Genomic DNA, 21,751 nt, shown 5'->3' on the forward strand with positions numbered 1-21,751 from the left:
TGTCTGTGAATTGCCTATTCATATGGTCTATTTCTCTATTGAATTGTCTTTTCATTTTTTTATCAAAATGTACATTAAGGAGATCAATCCTTGTCCTTTTTCATATACACTGAAATATATATTTTTAATTGTGCTTATAATGGAGTTTAGCCATAGGCACTTACAATTTCTCAGGTGGCCAGCTATGTCTACACGTGTCTTTCTGGTTTCTGCATTTCCCACTCTCTTGCTCCCAGTAGAATGGGTCCAAGACTGCACGGGCCCAGGACCCACAAGCAATCTGGGGAGCAAGAAGTGCTCCCTAAGTAAGGAGGGGCTCCGGCAGTGAGAGCAGGGCCGGGCGCTGCGAGTTCGGCCCCGCCGCTCCTGCTCGCAGGCCGTGAAACCGGTCTCTACTGCACGCCCTCGTCCATCCCACGAGGGCAGCGAGATCTTTCCTTTTTGCCTCCTTCAGACTCTAGTGTGCAGTTTGACATGGGAAACAGCTGAGACTTTTCCAAATTTTGAAAACCACACAAATGTAGCTTGCGAGTATTCGCGTCACAATCAAACGGACACTTGGCTGTGTTGAGGTGAGTCTTGCACTTCCTGACGCCCACGGCCTCACCTGCAGAACGGAGCTACCTACTGTCCGGGTTACAGTGTAAGCCGCAAGGTGAAAACAAGCACCAAAACCAAAGACGGTGCACTGTTTGCTTGTTATAAATTTACACTCTCGTAACGAAGCTGTGGATACATGTGTGCCTGCCATCAAGTTCTGTGGTCTCTCACGTTAGTAGATCCCGACACCCGGGCGGCCATAAGCAGATGCAGCATTTCTGCCTGCACAGCTCTGTGACTTTAAAACAAATCCTGGGGAAGCTCTGGGTATACATGAAGCCTGTTGAGGTGACAAGTGCAATGACTCAGCTGCCCAGAGCTTCCGTGACCTGGGCCTTCCTGACTGCAAGGTGTGGGTGGAAGGTCAGTACGGGCTACAGGTGACTGCGTGTCCCCAGCCCCAGGGAAGCAGGTTGAAACCCTGTGGTGCGAGGTGTCCTAAAAGAAGGAAGGGATGCAGAGGTGCTGGGTGGCTGACATGCCTGCCCCCCCAGTACACTCTCCCACCAGCTCCCTCTGAGTTACAGCACCTGGCGCCTTTCCTAGTCCCCAGAAGCCTCGAATTCTCCAGGATGGAGCTCTGTAGTCTCGCGCTGACCTCAAGTCCAGGGGTTATAAGCGTCGAGGCCTCTGGGAAACCCAAGACTTAGAGCAGTGACTTTGAAAGTGTGGGATGGGGAAAAAGTTTTAGAAGGTGCCCAGTCACAGCTTTTTTTCCCCCTGATTTTGACTCTACTGGCATACACATTCTTCCTCGTGCAAAGCAACACTAATTTAGGTTGTCAGCCAGTGACGTGAATGGATGTTTCGCTCCTAAAGCCAATCTGATAATGACGATGTTGCAACATACCTTGCAACAAACAAAACGATAGATTCAGGGCGTTCGGTCTCGGCGCAACAAAGAAAGAACACATCCCCTCGGAAGGCGGGAACCGTCATTGCAAACGGGACTCTGCAGCGTTGTTCCCACTTACCTACGGAAATAGTCCAAACAGCGATGATCTTCAGGAATGCCTTCGTCCTGGAATTGAAGCGGCTGTGGTGGATGGGGTTCTGGATGGCCACGTAGCGGTCCAGCGAGATGGCGCAGAGGTGCATGATGGAGGCCGTGGAGAAGAGCACGTCCAGGTAAATCCAGACCGCGCAGAGCTTGCTGGGCAGCGGCCACCGGTAACCTGGGGGGCGGAAGCTCAGGGTCAGCATCAGGAATCGGCAGGTCGCTGCCCTGACCCCTGTGTTCTCCCCGGCTACAACAGTCTCGTCCTGGGGAAGGCACAGAGCGGGGGAGGCAGGGCAGCACAGGGCAACAGAAGCTATTTTCTCAATGTTTCAGAAGAGCCAGGTGGTGAACTGCAATAAGGTTGCCCTGGCTGGTGACCCCAGGCCTGAGAATTCCTTCTGGCTGGGGCTGTTTCAGTGTGTTAAACAGATTCCTCCTTCCCTCTCCTTCCCTGTCTTCTGCCTAACAGAATATATCTCATATATTTTTTAATTACTTAGGTCACAAGTTATGATCTATTTTCAGCTCCTCCACTGAAATCCTCACCGTGTACTGTCCTGACTTCTTCGCATGTTTTGGGTGTCCCGAGGGTCGGCCCAACCCTTAGTCACCATGGTAACTGCTCCGTCCTGCCCGGGAGATGGCAGTTAGTGGTCTCTCATTAAGTGCTATTGGCGTGAAGGAATAAATGACTGAAAATCCAGAATCGGAGTCTGTCTTTACTTGTGAACCTGAATGATAATCGCCTAACAATGCTTTGGGGGTTAAACTCAAACCCCGGGCTTGTGGGCGGGGGCGGGGGCGGGGGTGGGGCTGGGGATAAAGATGATGGTGAATTAGAACTTGGTGTTCGTTCGGGTTCTGCACTGTTTCGGGGTGGCGGGTCTCCAGCTTCGGTGGGCGTTGTTTCAGAGGGGCCGCCCACCTCCGAGGCTCTGACTCTGTCAGTCTGCAGTGGGGCAGGGGTCCCCAGGCCGCTGCTCTTGCTGGTCCAGGGACCCACCCCCTGGGCAACCACTGTTCAGGGTGCTGGTTCTCACTCCTGGCCTCGCAGGAGAATCGGCCAGAGAGCTTTAGAGAGATCCCGATGCCCAGAAGGGTGGGTGTGGGTGGGTCCCGAACACTAGATCACTAAATGTTTCTAGCTCTGTGGGTGGTTGGACTGGGGGGACCTCTGCCCGGGGTCACGTGCTGTATTAGGGAGCTAGCCTGTGTTTTATGGGCAGAAGCAGAGGGCCCTGTTTCTCTCTCTCTCTCTTTCTCTCTCTCTCTCTGAGTGCGTGTGTGTTTGAGGGGGATCAAATGGTTCTATAAACCTAATTAACATTGGTAACAGTATAAACAATGGTGTCAGACCTGTGTGCACGCGAGAAGCAAAGTTATAAAGACCACCTTTTCTTTCCCACAGCCCAGCGCCACAAAGCGGAACAAACTCTCCATTTTTCAAACACACTCCCTCTACCCAAAGGCCACCACGGGTCATCGGGAAAGTAAAGGTTGCGCGATACGAGCCTAACTTGGTGCCCTTCGCAAGGATCATTTGCAAAGGCCTGGAGCTAAAACGACAGCCTTTCCTTGGCAGCGCCCCGGGGGGAAGCCCTGCTCGGCTGAACGGAACTGATGCTGGCCTTGCGAGGCGTTTTCCGCGCCGAGGCAGCCACAGGCCTCAGTGGCGGCTGGCGCAGCCGAGATAAGGAGGGGGCGTTTCCTCGCCCCGGGAGGACGCGCCCGCGGAGCTCGCGGCGGGAACCCGCTGCACGCCGAGCGGCGGCCGCTAGGGGCGCCCTTCTCGCCCGAGCCGGAGCCTCCGGGGCAGGTCCCAGCTTCCGAACCCAGCGGGCTGGTGCCTGCGCCCACCCCCACGCCCCCCACCACCTGCCGCTCGGGGCTTCCCCCCAACTCCCTGGGCGCTTTGGTTCCCGGACAGACCCTGTGGAGAGTCATCCGCCCTATTCCTGGAATTGGCCTCGGCGAGGGGCGCGGTCTTAGGCAGGCAGGACCTCTCCAGAATGTCTGGGAAATGACAGGCGGGCTGGACGGAATGATCTGGTCCTGACATTGGAGTGGAACGGCGGGCTGGTGTTGCAATGAGCCTTATCCAGCCCGTGCAAACCCGCGCCTGCTCGCCCTCGCTCCCCTCCCTCGTCTCCACGCCGAGGGGCTGGACTGATGTGTTTTTTAGCCCCTGAGACTTGGCCAGAAAATCCCCTCCGGAAGCCAGCACTCAACCTGTGTCTGGCTCTGGATGCTTGTGTCAGCAGTCTCTACATTCACTCTCTCTCTCTCTGTTTGTCTGTCTCTGTCTCCCTCTCAAAGGAGAAGTCTGGCCGAATTACTCATAATTTGGAAAGAATATCCCATTCTGCCCCCAGCCGCAGCCGCCCCAGCGGTGGCTGACTTGCTCAGAGGTGTGACTCTTTCAAACTCTGCTGAGGAGAAAGCAAGATTAACCTCTTCCCGTTTGTTTCCCACCCCCCTCCTCACCAGACCCGCGGAGTTTATGCATATGCATTTTTAAAGAGTTTGAGGGCATCATTCAAAGGCACCGGTCCAAATTAGCTTCCCTGGGCCCGGAACAATGAAACTGGGAGTAATTCATTTATTCTAATGGAGGCTGCATATTTTAACATTAAACCCACTGCATCACGATGTTCTCTCTGCAAATGTTCCACGGTAATTGGGAAGGTTTTCTCACTCCATTAGAAGTCCTGAAAACTGTGACAAAGATTGAACTGCTCTGTCCTAAAGGCCGGGATATTCTGGAATAGAAAGGAGTGGAAAATCAAGTGGGTTTAGGATGACAGATAAGTTATTGCCTTAGGAGTGTGTGAGGGCATTTATAATCATCATTTCTACCTAACATGCACAGGTTTCCAAGCCAAAACTCTCCAGTGATCACAGATCATTGGTTGCCTTTTTTAAAAAATATATATATGAAACCCCATTTTGAGAGTGAAGTTTAAGTAACTAGCGTATCACGGTACCCTTGTTTATTAACAAAGCCTCGCGTTTATTTTGTCCCTGAGCCCTGGCTCATCCTCTGCTAATGACATGCACATGCTGCCCACTACTCGTGTGGGCACGGCTGGGAGGCTACGGCCACTCACCATACAGGATGGTTAGCATGGACACAGGCATGACAAGGAAACCCAGCAGCATGTCAGCTATGGCAAGGGACATCAGGAAGTAGTTGGTGGCGTTCTGCAGCTTTTTCTCTAGGGACACAGCCATGATGACGAGTATGTTCCCCGCGATGGTGAGGACGATCACCACGGCCGTCAGCAGGGCGGACCAGTTTTTCTCCTGCAGCTGGAGGAGGAGGCAGGGCGGCGAGAGGCAGCCCTCGCAGGAGAGGTTGGTGCGGTTTCCCGAGTCCACCGTCCAGTTGAAGGCATCCGAGGCGTTCGCGTCCCCGGAGTGACAGCTGTCACGGTGGAGCCCCGTGCCGTCCTTCGGTTGCATGAAGGAGTTCGTACTTGAGCTCAGAGAAGTATTTTCTTCACAAAGGAAATCCATGGCTAGGCTGGAACTCTCGGCAGGCGAAGTGCAGAGAAACTAAGGAGGGAGAGGCTCACCATCCATTTCCACGTCCCCACGCTCGGGCACCCTGAGGCCGGGGGGCCTGCGGGGCTCCGTGGGCTGGCTCTTTTCCTCCCATGGTTGCCATAGAGTTAAAGGACCGCAGTGACAAATTGTGTGTCCTTCCTTCACAATTTCAGTAGAGTCCTCTGTTTCGTTTCATTGCTTTCTCCAAAACAAGGTCAAAAAAAAAAAAAAGCAGAATGAACTTTTAGCATAGAGGTTGCCGAGTTTTGAGCGTTTGGGGGAGAAAAATGTGTTCCTGGCCAAAAAAGAAAAGTTTGTAACTACCAGGAATCTCCTTCATCTCTATGTCATTCTGTTGGTTACGCGGCTCCCACTAGGTTAGCCACAGCAGGATTAAAATAGCATGCAATCCAAACCAGCGGGGCAGCATGCCTTCTACATTAAGAAAGTCAATTAAAAATACATCCAGCGTTAATCCCATAGTAATTGAATGTACTTTGGGTTATAGTTCTGTCTGAGGCTAAATCGCCGCAGCTGCTGTCAGGAATTTCAGCTCGTATTATGTTGCTTAGTTAATGAAAGGCAAAAAAAAAAAAAAAAAAAAAAGTCTTAAGCATAGATTAACAACTTTCCACACTAGAAATTCTCCTTGTGAAATGATTACATTTCAGCCCAGCATGATTTCAAGCCAGCAAGAAAATTACACAGCAGTAAAACAGAGCGTGAGACTCCGGGAACTTACGTTCGTGTTCAGGCTCCGCACCTCCGACACCCGCCGCCGCTCTGTGAGTTGCCCCATCTCGCCTGACAGTTAAGCTGGTGGCAATACGGTCCCTTCTCCTCGAGCCTCCACCCGCATAATGCGATAGCAATTTGATTTCTGTTTTGCCGATTTCAAAAACTGCATGCAAGGGTCGAGCCAGTTGCAGCACTGCGAGGTCCCCAGGTCCCCACCGGCTTCCTCTGCCCTCCCCCGCCCCCGCGCCGCCCTGCGTGCTCCGCAGGGTTACCCCTCCCCGGTGCCTGGGCTCAGGGAGGCACGCGTTGACGCATCATTCATTCAGAAGCGGCTCTCAGAGCCACAAAGGAAACCGCACAGCCGAGTGGAAGGGCTGCCGGCTCCCAGGCACGCGTGGTTTCCACGGGGATGGACCAGCCGGCTCTCGCTCAGGCTGTCTCGTCCGCGGCGTCAGACCTCCCTCTGACTGTGTCATAAACTGCAAGGTAGCGACAGCCAGGAGGGCGGACCGCACAGGCGCTTTTTTTTTTTTTTCCTCTTTTCACATGTTAACGCTGGGAAGTTTTCCTTTGTTTTCAAAGGAGAGAAACTGGAGAAATCGCCTTTTCTACCGGTTGCTAAGGTAGGTGAGCGGCACCGGGATACGGATTGGTGTGCAGGGTGAAGAGAGAACTCCAAACAAGGCTAGAAGAGCAGGGCTTCTCCTGGGGAAGGGGGTCCCTGCCAGCCAGGCACTTCCTCCAAACGCCTGCAGCGCCCGAGCCTGAGAGTGGAATTACTCACGTTGGCGACTTGAGCACTCGGTGGCCAGGCAGCTTTGGATTGAGAACTCTGAAACTGTCCGTACTATTTTAATTTATTATTAAATACCTACACCATTCAGCTAGCTTACTTTCTTCAGCAGAAGCTCATACTAGAAAGAGAATAACTTGTGTGCTCAGAAATAACACCCAGGCAGCCCACTTTTCTTGCAAGAAAGCCCTAGCCCAGGTTTCTAAGAGAAGGCAGGTGTGTGTGCGCAGGGATGTACACACACACACACACACACACACAAACACACACTTGCTTATTTTTGCAGATGAGAAAATGGATTTTTTTTTCTGAAAAGTTGGGGTTTTCTAGATTTCTCTCCACCCCCCTCTTCTCTCTTGCTCTGCATTCTCCCCAGACGAAGTCAGGCACTCTTATGATTTCAACTTGTTGGGGGGGCAAATCGGTACCTTCTTGGCAGATTGTTTTCCTCAGCCCCAGACCTAAACATCCAGCTGTCCCCGCGGCCTCCCGCCAATAACACGGGACACTGCCCGTCAGCGCCTTCCGTCTCTCGCCCGTTCCTCTGCTCACCCTGGGGGTGTCTCCTGGGTCACCATCTCTTCGGACAGGGGGCTGTTGTCCACGTCTCCGCCTTCATCCTCGGTGCTGGTGCCGGAGCTTCGGCTGCAGTGCCGCCTCTGGATGCTCCTTTCTCAGATCCCCTCTCCAGCCCACGGCTCACGCTCCTTTGGTGAAAGGCTTCGTGGTGTGTCTCCTGGGCTGCAACGTGCGTGTGCCCCTTACCCCCTGTCCCCGCTTCTTGGGGAAGGTGGCTGGGGGCACAGGCTTGGTGTGGGATCCCAGCTCTGTAAACGCTCCAGCAAGTGGGACCCTGGACTGTCTGATTGCCTCCTTGAAGGTCGGGTATTCTGACCGGTCTAAGGAGACCACGATAGTGCCTCCCTCTAAAGACAGCAGTGAGGCTCAGGTAAGGTCATGTGTGCAAAGGTTTAGCCCATCGCTGGCTTCTGCAATGCTTTGAAGGCACGTTAGCCATTTTTTTATCCTCATTAGACAACAAATGCCACGCCCATCAGCTCGTGCCTGCATTCCCGCAGTCTCTCCCTGGTGGGGCTCGCGCCTCACCTCTGCCCGTCCCGCCCCGCGCCCACATGTCAGGCCTGCACGCCTGTTCTTGTCCCGCAAACAAGCGACATGCAGGTGAACTTGCGGGTTTCTGGTGGTTTTTAAGCACCCCTACTCACATTCCCCTGTGTCTGCGATGCGTTCCGCTCCCCTTCCCCCAACTCCTTTCCTGTCCGGCCGACTTTTACTGCCGTTTCAAGACTCAGGTCCGGTTATGTCTCCCGTGAATCCCATGGCTGCCACTTACCACCTGGTGACCTTGATTAAGCTACGTAATCTCTTTCTGCTTTAATTGTCTCATTGGAAAATAGGAAATAATACCCGCCTCAGGACTGACTTGAGAGTTACGTAATTTTACATATGTGCCCCGCACATTTTAAGGCCCCAAAGATTAGTTGCCATTATTATTGGTATTCAGCTTATTGTTCCTGAGCTTTTCGTAGCTCTCCCTCTGCAGGTGGGCAAACCCTACAGCATCCTCGGCTGTCTCCACCTGAGCACCGCTCACGCGGCACGCGAGCCCCAGAACGGCAGGAACCGTGTCTATCGTGTTCGTGGCTGGCACGTCGTTGGTGCCTTGTCGTGTTGGTTGAGTGAATGCGTGGCTGGTTTATAATTACCTGTGCACCTGCTTGTCTTTATTAGACTGTGATTAGACGGTGCGCTTCTTGTTCCCCTTGATGCCCTCGACTCCAAGCATGGCATCGCCTACGGAGTCCTCAGGGGGCGTGTTTTCAAGGGATAAATGCAGCGATCGTCAGCAGGCGTTAAAAAGCAGAATCAGTGACAAATCTCAAATTGCGAACCCCGTTTTCCTTTTGTCCAATGGAATACTCATTTAATCGTGTTACAATAAGCAAGGGGGCATGTGATTTTAAAAATTCCAGGGTTGGGAACTGCCTCTGAAGCTTTTTGGTGGTAAGTTCTTTTACGGGTTGCCGTGTTATTGTTCTCCTTTGAGAGATCTGATGGACGCAGGCCATCAGCCTTCGCGAAGAACAGTGAGGTTTCTACTCCTGGCGAGTCGATGCGCCGCTCCGTAATAGGGTTTATGCTGTGAAATAACGTTGTTAATACCCATGTGTGTATTTGCAGTTGTTAGGGCAGTTTTAGGAATACTCGTTCTGGACACAGCAACGTGGGTAAACTCTAGGTTTCTGGCTTGCTTATGAGTAGCTTGAGCTTTAGACTTGGTAGGAGGGGCTTCCTGCAGGTTTGGAGGAAGAGGGGTTTCGGATTGGCCACAGGAGTGGGCCCTCGCGTGCAACTCCGCCCCCGCCCTCGTGCAGCTCCGCCCCCTGCCTCTCTCGCCCCTGCCGCTGAAATGAGTGGCTGGTGGCTCTCAGCAGATTCCCCCTCTGAAAACCCGGGGACCGCCCACGCACAATGATTGGTCTGTTGCGAGGGTGTAAGAGTCTGGCCTGCTGGCCTGATTGGCCTGCTGGGCAGTCCTGAAGGGCCACCTGGTCGCAGAACTCCCCGCAGGACGGCGGAAGCCTCTGTGGTCACCGCATCACAGGTAGCAGACTCCCTCTGCCTAGTCTCGCTTCCCCGACTCCCCTACAGGTGTGGGCCTGGAGCTCGCGCCAGCAAATCTGCAAAACTCGAGTCTGTCTGCCTCAGCTTCCTGGGGAACCGAACCTAACACCTCTGCTTTTTAATTTGCGTTTTAATGCCCTCATGCCCCCTCTGGATGAGTTGCATATTTTACAGAGGACAGAAAGATAGGTGTTGTCTCTGTTGATGAATGCTTCCTGTCATAAACTTGTTCTTCAACAGACAACTGGTTTTACTATCTAATTACTGCTGCCAGAGGAATTTAAAGTCTGCAACTCCAAAAGAAAATGTACTACTTTGGGCAGAATCGCTCCAGTGATTAATGGAGCTTCTATGGGGGGTACAGTCTGTAACTTGTTTATTCTGGATGGCTCACCAGAATAGGATTGCTTAAAATTAGATGTTGACTTTTTATTTTAAAATGGCTGCAGTGGTATTCATGGCCTTTGCTTGGATTTTTTTTTTTTTTCAGGCTAGAGTTATTGGTTTCTGAAACATTAGTGCCTTATGGTGCTACTACATGGGAGGAAAAATTTTTCTCAAGCCAAGGATTCTAGAAAACACTGCATCCTGTAGACTCCCGTTAGAGATCTACAAAACTCATCAACATACAGAAAGCTGTGAGGAATCCCGCGGTGAAGGGATCTGCTTATAGTTATTTTTCCCACTCCCGCCTGCCACAGAGCACTCGCTGAGGGACACTTTCTTTGTTCAATGAATGTAAACTATAACTCAATTTAAAATGCAAAGATCGTAAGTATTTAGTTCGAGGTGTGAAAAATACATACGCACCTTTATAACCGTTACCCAAACCAAGATAGCCACCATTTCCGTCGCTGCTGAAAGTTCCCGCCTTCCCCTTGCTGACTTGCAGAGAAGTGGAAACGTGTGGTACGGACTCATTTTGTGTCTGGTTACTTTTGCGCAACGGCATGCGTGTGAGATTGATTCTGCTGCTGCGATTAATTGGCTTCTTATGGATCGTAGCCCGAGAAGCTATTAAATGGCCTGGACTTTTGGAAAATCAATCATTTATTCATTTTTTCTCCTGTTCAGAGAAACGTAGACTAGATTCTTGTGTTGCCCGTCCTTTGGAAGCTTCTTACATTTCGAGATAGTGCCGGGCCTCGCATGCACCCTTTGACTGGATGTGGTTTGACTCTGCATTGGCAGCGAAGGTTTCTTTCACGCCATGTTCTTTCTTGAAGAATATGCCCCTGAGATTTCTGCTCTCCAGATCTTACAGATGGTGTGAGAATGAGAACAGATTTTCACAGCAAATTTTCTGAATGGTGTGCAATCCATCACTTTCTGCGGATGCTCCAATTCTCAGGTCTGGAACAGCCCAGATCACCTGGCCGCCGCATGCTTGGAAAACGATGTCCTGAATTGCCTTCTGTTAAGCCACTGGTTGCATCGAAAGGTGCAACTGCTTGAAATTAGCTAAGCTGTCATCTGCCCTTTCAGAATGCTCATATTGGTGTTTCTTGTAGCAGTGCTCACCAGTGTAAAGATCAGCATTGAATGCTGTCCTAAGCACGCTTTTCATTGCTGAGCATAACCATGAAGATACACGGGGTTCCTGCCTTAATGCATTTACTTAAGAAACGGTGGTAGTAAACGTGAGTGTAGGGTTTAGGGAAAAGGTCTGAGGAGTGAGCCCTGGGTTACTCCCGTGTTTTGAGGTCAGGAAGGTGCAGAGAAATCAGTCAAGCAGATTAAGAAGGAGCACCCAGGGGGTGAGGAGGGATATAAACGGTATTCCGGAAGTCAGGGGCAGACAGGCTTGAAAAGGGGGGAGAGACAGTGATCAGCTGGGTCATCTGCTCCTGACTGCATGCGTATAATGAGAACCAAGAAATGACGGTCCCATTTGTAAAAATAGAAGCCTTTGGTGGCCTTGACTGGAACTGTTCCACTGGAATGTTTGGAGTAAAAGCCCAACTAAGAATGAGAAAAAAATGAGACGAGAGAAAGAAGTGATCGTGAGTGTTTGTATTCCATAACAGGTTACCTCAAACTTAGTGGTTTCGTGCAACATAGATTTGTTATCTTACAGATGTGTTTGTTAGTTTTGAGTATGGACAGCACAGATAACTACTTTGAGCATTTTGGGGGGTGGGAAATAACACAGTAGAAAATGAAGTGGTGATTGAAGGATGATAGGAGGCAGAGTTTTTTTTGAATTTTCAAGATAAGAAAAACTATGAAATGTTTTTGGTGATGGTGTGAGTGACCCAGTAGAAGGGGGGATGGGACGATGCAGCGGAGGCAGGAGATCGTTGCTGGAATGGCGTCCTTGCTTTGGTGAGAAGGCCCCCATCAAGGGCACTGGTGGGGGCATTCCCCCATCACATCGGGAGAGAAGACGGAATACGTGTGGGTTCAGACGCGAGCAACTGGTAGGCACGTTGATGTCAGGAGATGTTCGGAGTCCGTCACGAGGTTTGCATTTTAGCTGGGGGAGGAAATGACTGTTTTCACATATTATTTAAGCTGTGTTGTGATCGAGGACTGAGGTTGGGAACAGCTTTTCACAGGGTAGTTACAGAGAGGTTTTCATGGTGGTGGCATCCGAGCTGAGCTCCGAGGGAGGGGAGGATTGGAGGGAGAGCTCTCCGGGCAGGAGCAGCCTGTGGGGAGGCCCCGGGGCTGGACCAAGCTTGAGAGTGGGCAGAGGGCTACGTGCTAAGCACGTCTTGGGGTGAGGGGCGGATTGTTGAGGGTGAGATGCTCAGCGAGGTCTGAGAGGTGGTCAGGCACCACGTAAGGATTTCTGGGCCACGATCCCTGCAGTCTGGGTTTCATTCCCAGGGCAAGGGGAAGCCACTCAGAGTTTTAAGGAGTGACGTGCCGTCATTTGCTGTGTCGTAAAGATGGTTGTGGCTGTGGGAAGAATGCGTGGAAGGTGACAGGAATGCAAACAGGGAGCTCAGTTAATAGGTGTTGCAGTCGCCGGAGTGAGCGGCCGCGGGAGCGCAGCCTGGGGCTAGGATTCAGGGAGGGAGAGAAGCGCGCAGGCGTGCGTGTCTTAGAGATAAAAGCACCGGGACGTGCCGACTGAGTGGGAAGAGAGCGGCGGGCCTGGAAGGAAGGCTGGAGGGGGAGGAAGTCAGGACAGGAATCTAAGATCAGGGACCGCGATTCAGTGTGTGGGTTGAGCAGCTGAGCGGAGCGTAATGCCACTTACAGAAACGAAGGGAGACGGAGAGCCGGGTCTTGGGGGGAGATCAGTAATTCTGCTGCAGACACTCTGACTTTATTATTCCGGTTAGAATGAAGTTCGAGTGCAGTGTCGCTGCCTGTGACGAAGTTCCAGGGGAACAGGGCAGGTACTGAACAGCAGAGAGGCGTTGCCTCTCTCACGTGGGGACGAAGCAGGGACGAAGCCTGCAGGCCCAGAGCTGACGCGAGGGCTTCCCGATCCCCAGGGACGTGGGCTCTTTCTGTCCGGTTACTCTGCCGTCCTTGTCGGGAAGTAGCTCTGCGGTTTGGGCGGACGCTTGGGCGGACGCTTGAGCCGCAGACATCCGTGCACGCCCTGGCCGGCAGGAAGGAGGAAGACGAACTCTTCCCTGGTTTCCTCCAGGGCCGCACCGGCCGGGTTTGCGTATTCCTGTTGGCCAAACATGGCTATGTGGTCACTCACTTGCGAGGGAAGGGAAGGGGCGGAGGCTGGAAAAGGCCGTCTTTATTCCAGCTGCCCATGCCTTCAGCAGCAGGTCGGGGGTTCTGTCACTCAGTAAGGAAGGGGGTGTGGGGGCTGGGGGACAGTTAGCAGGCGCCGGCACAGATGTCCAAGGGAAACCGTATGACGGCAGTTAGTTGAATCGGGAAGCACGGAAGTAGTTGCGGCAGAGGGTGTACATTTTGGAGGCATCGGCCTTTATAGGTAGAATATAATGTGTTAGGTTTCTATTCCATGACAAGTTACCGCACATTTAGAGGCTTAATGCAACTCAAATTTATCATCTTACAGGGTTGTTTGTTAGAAGTCCGGCAGGGGGCTCCCTGGGGGGTGAGATCGAAGTGTTGGCGGGGCTCTGTTCCTGCGGGAGGGGCCAGGGGCACTCAGACCTAGTTTTCCTCCGGTTTCTAGAGGCCGGCTGTGTTCCTTGGCCTGTGGTCCCTTCCTCCATCTTCACAGCCAAAAGCGACAGGTTGAGTCCTTCTCATACTGTCAACGTTTAAGAACCCACGGGATCGTGTTGGGCCCACCTAGAACATCCGGGCTAATCTCCATCTTGGGCCCTCAACCTCTTGCTTACCATTTAAGGTAACATATTTACAGGTTTGGAGGACTAAGGTGTGGACATCTTTGGGGTGGGGGGGTTCCTTGTTCTCCCAGTTCCTAGCACTTTAACAGGCCAAGGGTATAACAGAGCAGACCCGAGGAGCTGGGCCAGGCACGCCAGCATTTACTGAGATTCCAAACTTAAAAGGTTTGGAGGAGGGGAGGCACTCCGCACAGCAACCCTCTGAGAAGTGGGGAGACACCTCTCGTCCGAAAGTCTGACGCCGTAGAATCCAGCAGAGAGAAGGGGACTCAGAGGGCCACTGACCGTGGGATGTGCAGGAAGATGGAGGCGCAGGAAAGTCTACTGGGTTTGGCCCCATGGGTTTGCTGGGGACCTCCAATAAGGGCAGTTTCACTGGACGTGTTCACCTGTGCAGGAGCCACGGGATGGTGGCGGGGGATGAGTTCTGAAAGCGTGAGGTGGAAGGATGTAACGTGTGGTGCGCACATGAGTGACAAGTGCCAGTGAGAAACTCAAGCATGGACAGGGGTGGCGGGGAGAGGATCTGTAAGGGTAGGTGGCCAGGGAGGGCTTTGTGGGAAGGTAGCATTTGACCAATGACTGGGGGACAGGAGAGGCGATGATCTGTGTAGACACCTGGGGGCGGGGCGATCCGGGTCTGGACAGGGGAGACGGCAAGCTTCTCTCTACGTGCCGAGGCCGTGAGGTGGGAAGGGTGAGTGGGGTGTGGCTGGGGCAGCCTCCTGGGGGTGGGGGTCCAGACTAGGAAGGATTTGGACCGTTTACTCCGAGGCACACGGGAAGCCGTTTGCTGATTTGGACAGAAGGGGGCCGTGCTCTGAGACATATATGTTCAGCGGGTCCCGCTGGCTGCTTTATTGAGAGCGGAAGAGGAGGAGAAGCAGGGAGGGGGGTGCATGGAAGCAGGACCCAAGTTTCAGGTGAGAGAGGAGAGAGGATCGTGGCTGGGACCAGGCTGGCGGCGGTGGGTGTGTGAGGACTGGCCGGATTCTGTGCACGTTTTGAAGGGAGAGCCCATCGGACTCGTGGGTGGGTAGGGACAGGACGTGGGGTGTGCGAAGGAGGTGGGAAGGTTTTCGGGCAGAGGTTTCAGATCTTCCGTGCAACGGGAGAGACAGTGTCGCCCCTGACTGGTGTGGGGAGCGCTGCAGGAGGAGCGCGTTTTGGGTGAATTCAGGTCAGACTTTGGGGGCCCGTTAAACTTGAGTTGTCATATGACAAGTGAGCAACTGTGTCTCTAAGACAGCGAGGAGGAGGGCCTGGGGTGGAGCGGAAAGGTCCAGGCTGCAGATGCAAATAGGGATACTGTCGGTGTCTGGATGGTGTGGAGAGACGGGAAATAGGACGAGGCTTCCCTGGGATCTGAGGGGGGAAGGAAGGGTTCAAGGACTGAATCCGGTAGATACCTTACCACTGACAGGGGAGGAAAATGAGGAAGAACCAGCAAAGGCTGCTGGCATGGGGTGGTGAGAAAGAAGAAAAAGCAGCGAGTGTCGTATGTCTTCGAAGCCAGGAGAATAAAATACATTAAGGAGGAGAGGGAACAAAGGAAATACCATGAAGCTTTACGAATCACATATTTGAAGGGTTCATTTTGTGGGAGATTACTCACACGTTATCAAGAAAAGCAGGATAAACATCTCTAATGGAATATGACTCAACTTTGAGAAACATATGTATTTGTTCCTAAACTCTAAGGGGGGGTATGGAGACGTTTACAGCAATCATCTGGGCCAAGGAGCCTCTGGTGACTTTTTTCTTACATTTTGGATTTTAGAAATTGCCTGAGGTATGCCTGTGTTATACCTATAAACATAGAATGTTATTTTAAAATATTTAAAAGAATTAAAGGTCATAGGAAAGAGCCAGGGATGATCTTATGTTCTAACCATGACCAGGCTCTACTGGTGTCAAGGTCAGATTTTTATTAAAAATAGCCATTCTCAAATACAAACGAACAAGCGAAATAGAACAGACTCATAGACACAGAGAACAGCCCGGCGGCTGCCGGGACAGTCACCAGATGGGAAGGGGGTGGGGGGCCTGGGTGCAGAAGGTGAGGGGACTGGGACGTACAGATGCACAGTGACAAAGTAGTCACGGGGTTGTACAGGCTGGCATCGGTAATATCGTCGATAATGTTGTGATAACTGTGTGTGGTGCCAGGTGGGCGCTGGAAATACCAGGGGGTCCCTTTGTCAGGTTGCGATTGTCTACCACTAAACTGTACACCTGAAACTAACACAAAATAATATTGAATGTGAGCTGTGATTGGGAAAAATAAAAAAAAAAGTAGAAGGAAACAAAAAAAATAACAATATGGCAAAAAATTAAATAAAATAGCTTGTTGTTTTTTTTTTGGCACAGCAATTGTATTATTCAGGATCATTAGTAGAAAATGGCAGAAATCCAAGTCAAAGAGCCATGAAAAGAAATTCTCATGTAATTGTCAAGTGCAGGAAATGATGTGGTACTCAGGTATGGCTGTATCTAGTGGCTAACAAGATGCAGACTGTATTTCAGTCTCTGGAACCTTCCTTCTTGGGCTGATCTGCTTCTCTCCTGCTTCTCGGGTCGCTGGGGAAGACGGCTGTAGCCCGTGAGACAGGATTTCACTCCCGATGGTCCTTTATCACATGCAGCGATATCGTAGCATGAGCAACGTGGACTGTTCAACTTCTCTCTTCTTTTAGTAGTTTCTTTGTTGAACGATTGAGGTCTTAGTTGTTAGTGTAGGAGAAAATCCTAGTGGTTGATGAAATAGCATATTATAGAAAAAAAGGGCAAAAAAATAATATAGTAAATTGGAGAAGTTGGCTGGAAGTCACACTTTTAGATACACACACACTTTTCTGGCTCAGACACTGCCCTTCCCCCCAAAGCCCACCCATGTTCCTGTCCTTTGGCGTCACCATTTCTGTTGTGTGTACTTAGTGCATCTTTTGTTTGGCCTCCGATTTTGTCCTCTGCCGAGAAGGGACTAGTTCTCACTGGATGTATTTGACTTCATGCTTTAAGTCAGGAGAAAAATCAGGATGTCTCTGGAATAATTCTGTTGTTGTCAAAAAGCAAGGAGTTCAGAGGGGGAATGGGCAGTAGAACAATGACCAGAGATGCTTTAAGGGGACTTCCTACTACTCAGGAATTTGCACTGGTAGAAATGTGTGACACCTCAAGTGCAGAAAAGGTTAATGTTAAGTGTGCAAAGAGTAATTACATAAAAGTGCACTTATATGCACTTGAATATATTAAAAGATTTTTGCAGTAGGGAGTATTGCTTTGTGTGGTGTTTTGTTTACACACATACACATATTACATCTATACACATAAACATGTACATATGCATAATACACGCACACACACACACGCTTGTTTCTGTGTAAGAAGGAAAGAAATCCTGTGTAAACTAGGAACTCTACTGAGAACAGGAAGTAGTGATCAGCATTGGTTTTCATAGGAAGTAAGCTGGCAAATTAGATACAAATGTTAATCAGACCAAGAAGATGGAAATTTCAAACACTTAGTTTCCAGTAAAACACATTAGCCTCATATCTGAGCCTAACATTGCCAGAGATGAGCTATTCATAGAGACTAAAGACTAACTGGCTTTAGCAATTACAATAAAAATATAGCCAAAATATATACTGCTAGATAATGCTGGCTGGTTTCGTATATCATAGTGACAGGAGAACAGATCTGAAACCAGAGCATCCAAAAGTTTAAGATCCCATCATCAGAAGAGGCACTGAGTTTCGAATCATTGAAACTTAAAACATTTATTGTACAAAAGGAATCAGGTTATGATGCCCACTGTCCCTTGTTTCAATGACAGTGGCCATTACAATCACACCCACGGTCGCAGCCCAGGGTCCCTAGCCAACAACTAAGAATCTGCAAACTTGATCGGTGAGACTATAATCTTTTTCTTTCCTGTCTGGTAAGAGAGTCAAAACTCGAAGAGCATCTTAAAATACGAGCACTGGCTGTGTGTCAGAATAAGCATAACAGTAAGCAACAGAAACACCTTGTCTTAGTGTTTTCATCATGAGCTTTAATGTAAAGTTATTAAACGTTTTATGATCATTGTACTTATAGATAATTTGCTGTCTTAGACGCTGAGTACCTTCAAAGGGATCAACCCTACTAAGTTTGGAATTACAGTTTTAATTAAGGGAACTTAACTGATCAACTCTCTAATCTATGTCTGAATGCTCAATCAAATAGGTCTTCGAAGTTATCAGATGTGTGACTTTGATTAGTTGGTCACCAAACCAAGTACCACAGTGTGTAGGGTGTGCTCCCCTCCTGACACTCTTTGGTCATAATTATTGCTTCAACCTAAGGGGGGTTCAGAATGTAATCTCCTCTCATATATAAAATCTCCTCTCAGAACCAATCTCCTCTCGTATATAAAACTTAACTCTCAGATATCTCCCCCTTGCATTTAAGAAGCTGCAGCAGTGGAACTGTGCCAGCAGCACGACCCACCACACGGTGACCCATTGTGTCCACCATGGTCCCTTGATCACCTGTGTCAGTCACCGCTGAGATGGAAGCAGAGGACCCCAAGGCAAGGGGCAAGCTGGCCGTGTGGAGGCAGGTCCGTCTTCCCGAGGGCTGTCCTCGCAGACTGGCGGTTCTGTGCTCGGTTACAGGGCCTCGGCTAAGAGCCTAAAGCGGAGAAAAGCGAGGCATACCACGATGCTTTTGAAGTATTTGTAATGGATATTTATTGTTTCATCTTTTTCGGTTCCTTCTTCTCCACCTTGCCCGTGTGCTTCCGGTGGTGACTACAGTAACTCCCTATTTCGTCCCTGCAGAGGTGGGCACGTGTCTCCTAAGGCGCCAGAGCTGGGCACCCTCCTGGTCACAGAGGCTCGTTAAAGGAGAGGGGCCCATGCCTCAAACCGGTTTGTTTATCATGAAGCTCAGAGAGCAGGCTCCCAGGCTCCCAAGCAAGATGGTGGAGTGGGTAAGGGCTGGGTCACCTCCCAGGACCCCGTCACGATTTCAACTAAACTGCGGAACAGTTGTCACTGAGCACCGCCCGAGGTGTAGCTGCACAGGAGCCCTGTAGCTGAGGATATATGCAGAAGCAGCCCCTCCCCCGCGAATGGGGGCGTGGCCGCAATGCTCAGAGGACAGCAGGGTGGGGGCCCAGAGGCCGGTGCCGGCAGTGTGTGTCTCCGCTCCTCGCGCCTGGAGTCCCCGGCGCCGTCCTGGTGTGTGCAGCACTTGCTCCACACGGGGCAGTGGGCCAGCTCTAGATTAGCTCTCCTCTCGCCACCCACCTTTCCGGTCCTCCTGCCTGGTAGTGAACCCAGACTGTGCAGAGGACAACGCATTTCTCCCTTACCGACGGGGCCGATGTCGCACTCTGCCAATAGGTGGTGCTGGAGGAGACGGCAAGACGAGAGGAGGAAGCCGGGGCGTCTTCCTGTCTCTTCTCCGGGCTGTGTCCGCGCGGATGGGGGGTCTGGTGCCCTGGCGGCAGCAGCCCGGCAGCCAGCTGCTCCGGTGGTTCTGGCGATAGCCAGAAGCCCGTTTCTTCTTGACCTTCAGCAGCAGCGTGTTCCTGCAGCTGCAGTTTCTCCCCGCACACCAGAATCGCCCTCTTGCAGAGGGGAAGGCCTCCTCGAGGTTCCCAAGTCCCCGATTCTCACGTCTTGCAGCCCCGTGGGGCCAGCAGCTTCCGAAGTCGGTGCCTGTCATACCTCCAAGTTCCCTTTCACGTCTTTTCACAATGAACGTTTCGAACTTCATTTTTGCCTAGTTAACAGTCCTTTGTATTGATAATTTTTTTGTTGTTGAAATCACTGGTATGGTTTTTGGCGTTCTAATTAGACTCCCATGGGTACAGAGAGCTGACAGGTTTATTAGCCACTTCAAAACACTGTTACTGTTTAAGGGAACTCAATTTGGGCTTCTGTCAGTTTAAACAGAATCCCGAGTCATCTTGCCTTACTCCGGCTCTTCCTGGTCATTGTTGGGGCTCCTTCAGTGCGTCATCAGAAACATGTGAGGTACGTAGGAAACGTGAGAGGCGCTGGGCCAAGCACGGAGTCGGGGGCTCGGGATATGAAAGCTGGGGTGCTAACCTGCTCTCGGGGTAGTAGACAATCATGTGAAAGTAATTGAACATCAAATCAAGCTATTGACATTCAAGATGCCGGAACACAGGGAGGAGGGGCCAGAGGAAGGCGTGGGGGATCTCGCAGGAGGGAAGGTTGGGAGAAATGGTCGAGCAAAGCTTCTCTGAGGAGTCAGAGATCTGAGCGGGAGCTTAAAGGGTCGGTAAGTACTTGCAAGGAGTGGAGGGGCCGAGGGAGTAACACAGACCGAGGGTAAGAAGTGTGGCCTCGCTCAGCCTGTCCCAGGGAGTGGAGCCGGTCACTCGATACAAGGGGACAGAGCTGGGGGGTGTGGTTATCCAGTTAGATTGGAAAGGGCCACATGCATTATAGAAAGTGGTTTGGGCATATTATGTTGACAGCTGAACATGCACAGTTTTTTCATACTGTGTGTTAGGCACTGTGTCCAGGGCTTCCATACATTAATACATTCTTGAACGAACAATACAGGGTCGATGCCCTTGTCATTGTCATTGTGCGTATAAGAAGGTAAATCCAAGAATGTCGAAATAACTTCCTTGTGTGTGCATGATCAGATGATACTAAATGGTGGAGAGTTCTATAACACCCCAGTCTAGTGTTTTACCACTAAACTGGACTGTTCCCAGGAGCAATACAAGGATAATGTGGCTACTTTTTCTTTTCTTAAGATTTATTTATTTTTTTTAGAGAGGGAAGGGAGGGAGAAAGAGAGAAACATCAATGTGCGGTTGCTGGGGGCTGTGGCCTGCAACCCAGGTATGTGGCCTGACTGGGAATCGAACCTGCGACACTTTGATTCACAGCCTGCGCTCAATCCACTGAGCTACGCCAGCCAGGGCTACTTGTGGCTGCTTTTAAGACCGAAACTCCTATGGTATATTGTCGACTGCTGCCTAATTCAGGGGTGCGCCAGAGCTGGCTCGTACTGGTTCGCAGGATGTTTCCATCCCTTCCTAGCTCTGATTGGCGACATGCTGTTGGTGGCTTGAAAGCAGCCGTAGTGCTGACGTGTACACCTTGTGAACAGGCGAACGCTGCCTGTCGGTCTTCCTTCCTGTAGGCCGGTTGTTAAATGTATACCCACACACCACGGCTCCAAACTTTGGGTTTTTTAAATGCACAAAACAGAGAGACCTCCTGTTTTCCTCACTCATTTTGCTTTTGTATAAATTGAATCGGTTTTGCTCCATGCCACTCCCCAACTTTCTTTCTGTCCTGGGTGTCCCCAAGCAGCTGTTCCCCAGGGGCGTGCTTCCTAGTGGGGGGTGGGAGGGCGGCTGTGTTTAATGCTGTTGCTGTCTAAGGTGTTAATCCACGAGGCTGAAAACAGGACCTGGCCAGGAATCCTTTTCAGTCCAGTATTCAAAATCCCTATTTTCCCTGGTGTTGAGGCCAGGATTCTCAGGACTTCTGAGAGGAGTGAATTCACTCATTACATGTAGTCCCCTGACACTGTTTCCTCTGCTGTCTGAGAATGAGTCACACGTGACCAAAGCGAGCGTTTACTTTATGTTGCTTCTTACAGTCCCCAGTGTTTTCACAGCTATAACCTCATTTAGTCATGGTCGCCATTCTCAAAAAGCTCACGGTAAACAATTTGGGGAATAAAAACGAACAGCTATGTACTATCCCAGAAGAATTAAGTGGTGGTGAGTTTGCATCGAACTATCAGACCGGAGGAAGGTCAGCCTAGGCTGAATAAATCCCATTCAATGAGACTCAGCCTGCTCCTGCCTCAGGTCGGCTTTGTAAAAAACATAGTAGTTGAACTGCCCTGTACAGAGAGCGTAGACGTATTCTCTTAGCTCACCAGTCTTTGAGCTGTAAGAATACAAGTTTGTTCATACTCCCCAGATACAGAACACGCCTGTACTTAATCACATTTGTTGATTGATTCCTTTCCAAGCCAGAGACATGCGCAATTACGGAGTAAAATTAATACCAGAAGGAACTTTGGGAACGAAGAAGTCTGTTTTCATTCTTAGACACAACAGATGAAGGTTCCACTTGAATTATA

At 50.8% G+C, this 21,751-nt stretch overlaps 1 protein-coding gene across 4 annotated transcripts in view; it reads right to left on the bottom strand.

Annotated features, from left to right (window-relative positions):
* Positions 1–6,187, bottom strand: part of HTR2A (5-hydroxytryptamine receptor 2A) — a 44,144-nt gene extending 37,957 nt beyond the window's left edge. Inside the window, exons 1-3 of one of the 4 annotated variants that reach the window (XM_045839309.1) lie at positions 5,889–6,023; positions 4,708–5,344; positions 1,575–1,775 (exon numbers count right to left, since the gene is read on the bottom strand). In XM_045839309.1, coding sequence (XP_045695265.1) covers positions 1,575–1,775; positions 4,708–5,116 — 610 coding nt within the window. In that variant the 5' untranslated portion in view covers positions 5,117–5,344; positions 5,889–6,023. Of the gene's footprint in view, positions 1–1,574; positions 1,776–4,707; positions 5,625–5,888 lie in introns of those variants that run through there. The other 3 variants (XM_045839307.1, XM_045839310.1, XM_045839308.1) reach the window with 3 other exon arrangements.
* Between the last annotated feature and the right edge of the window lie 15,564 nt (positions 6,188–21,751).

This window comes from Phyllostomus hastatus, unplaced genomic scaffold (genome assembly GCF_019186645.2).
Source record: "Phyllostomus hastatus isolate PE091 unplaced genomic scaffold, TTU_PhHast_1.1 phas_contig_29, whole genome shotgun sequence".
Lineage (NCBI taxonomy): Eukaryota > Metazoa > Chordata > Mammalia > Chiroptera > Phyllostomidae > Phyllostomus > Phyllostomus hastatus.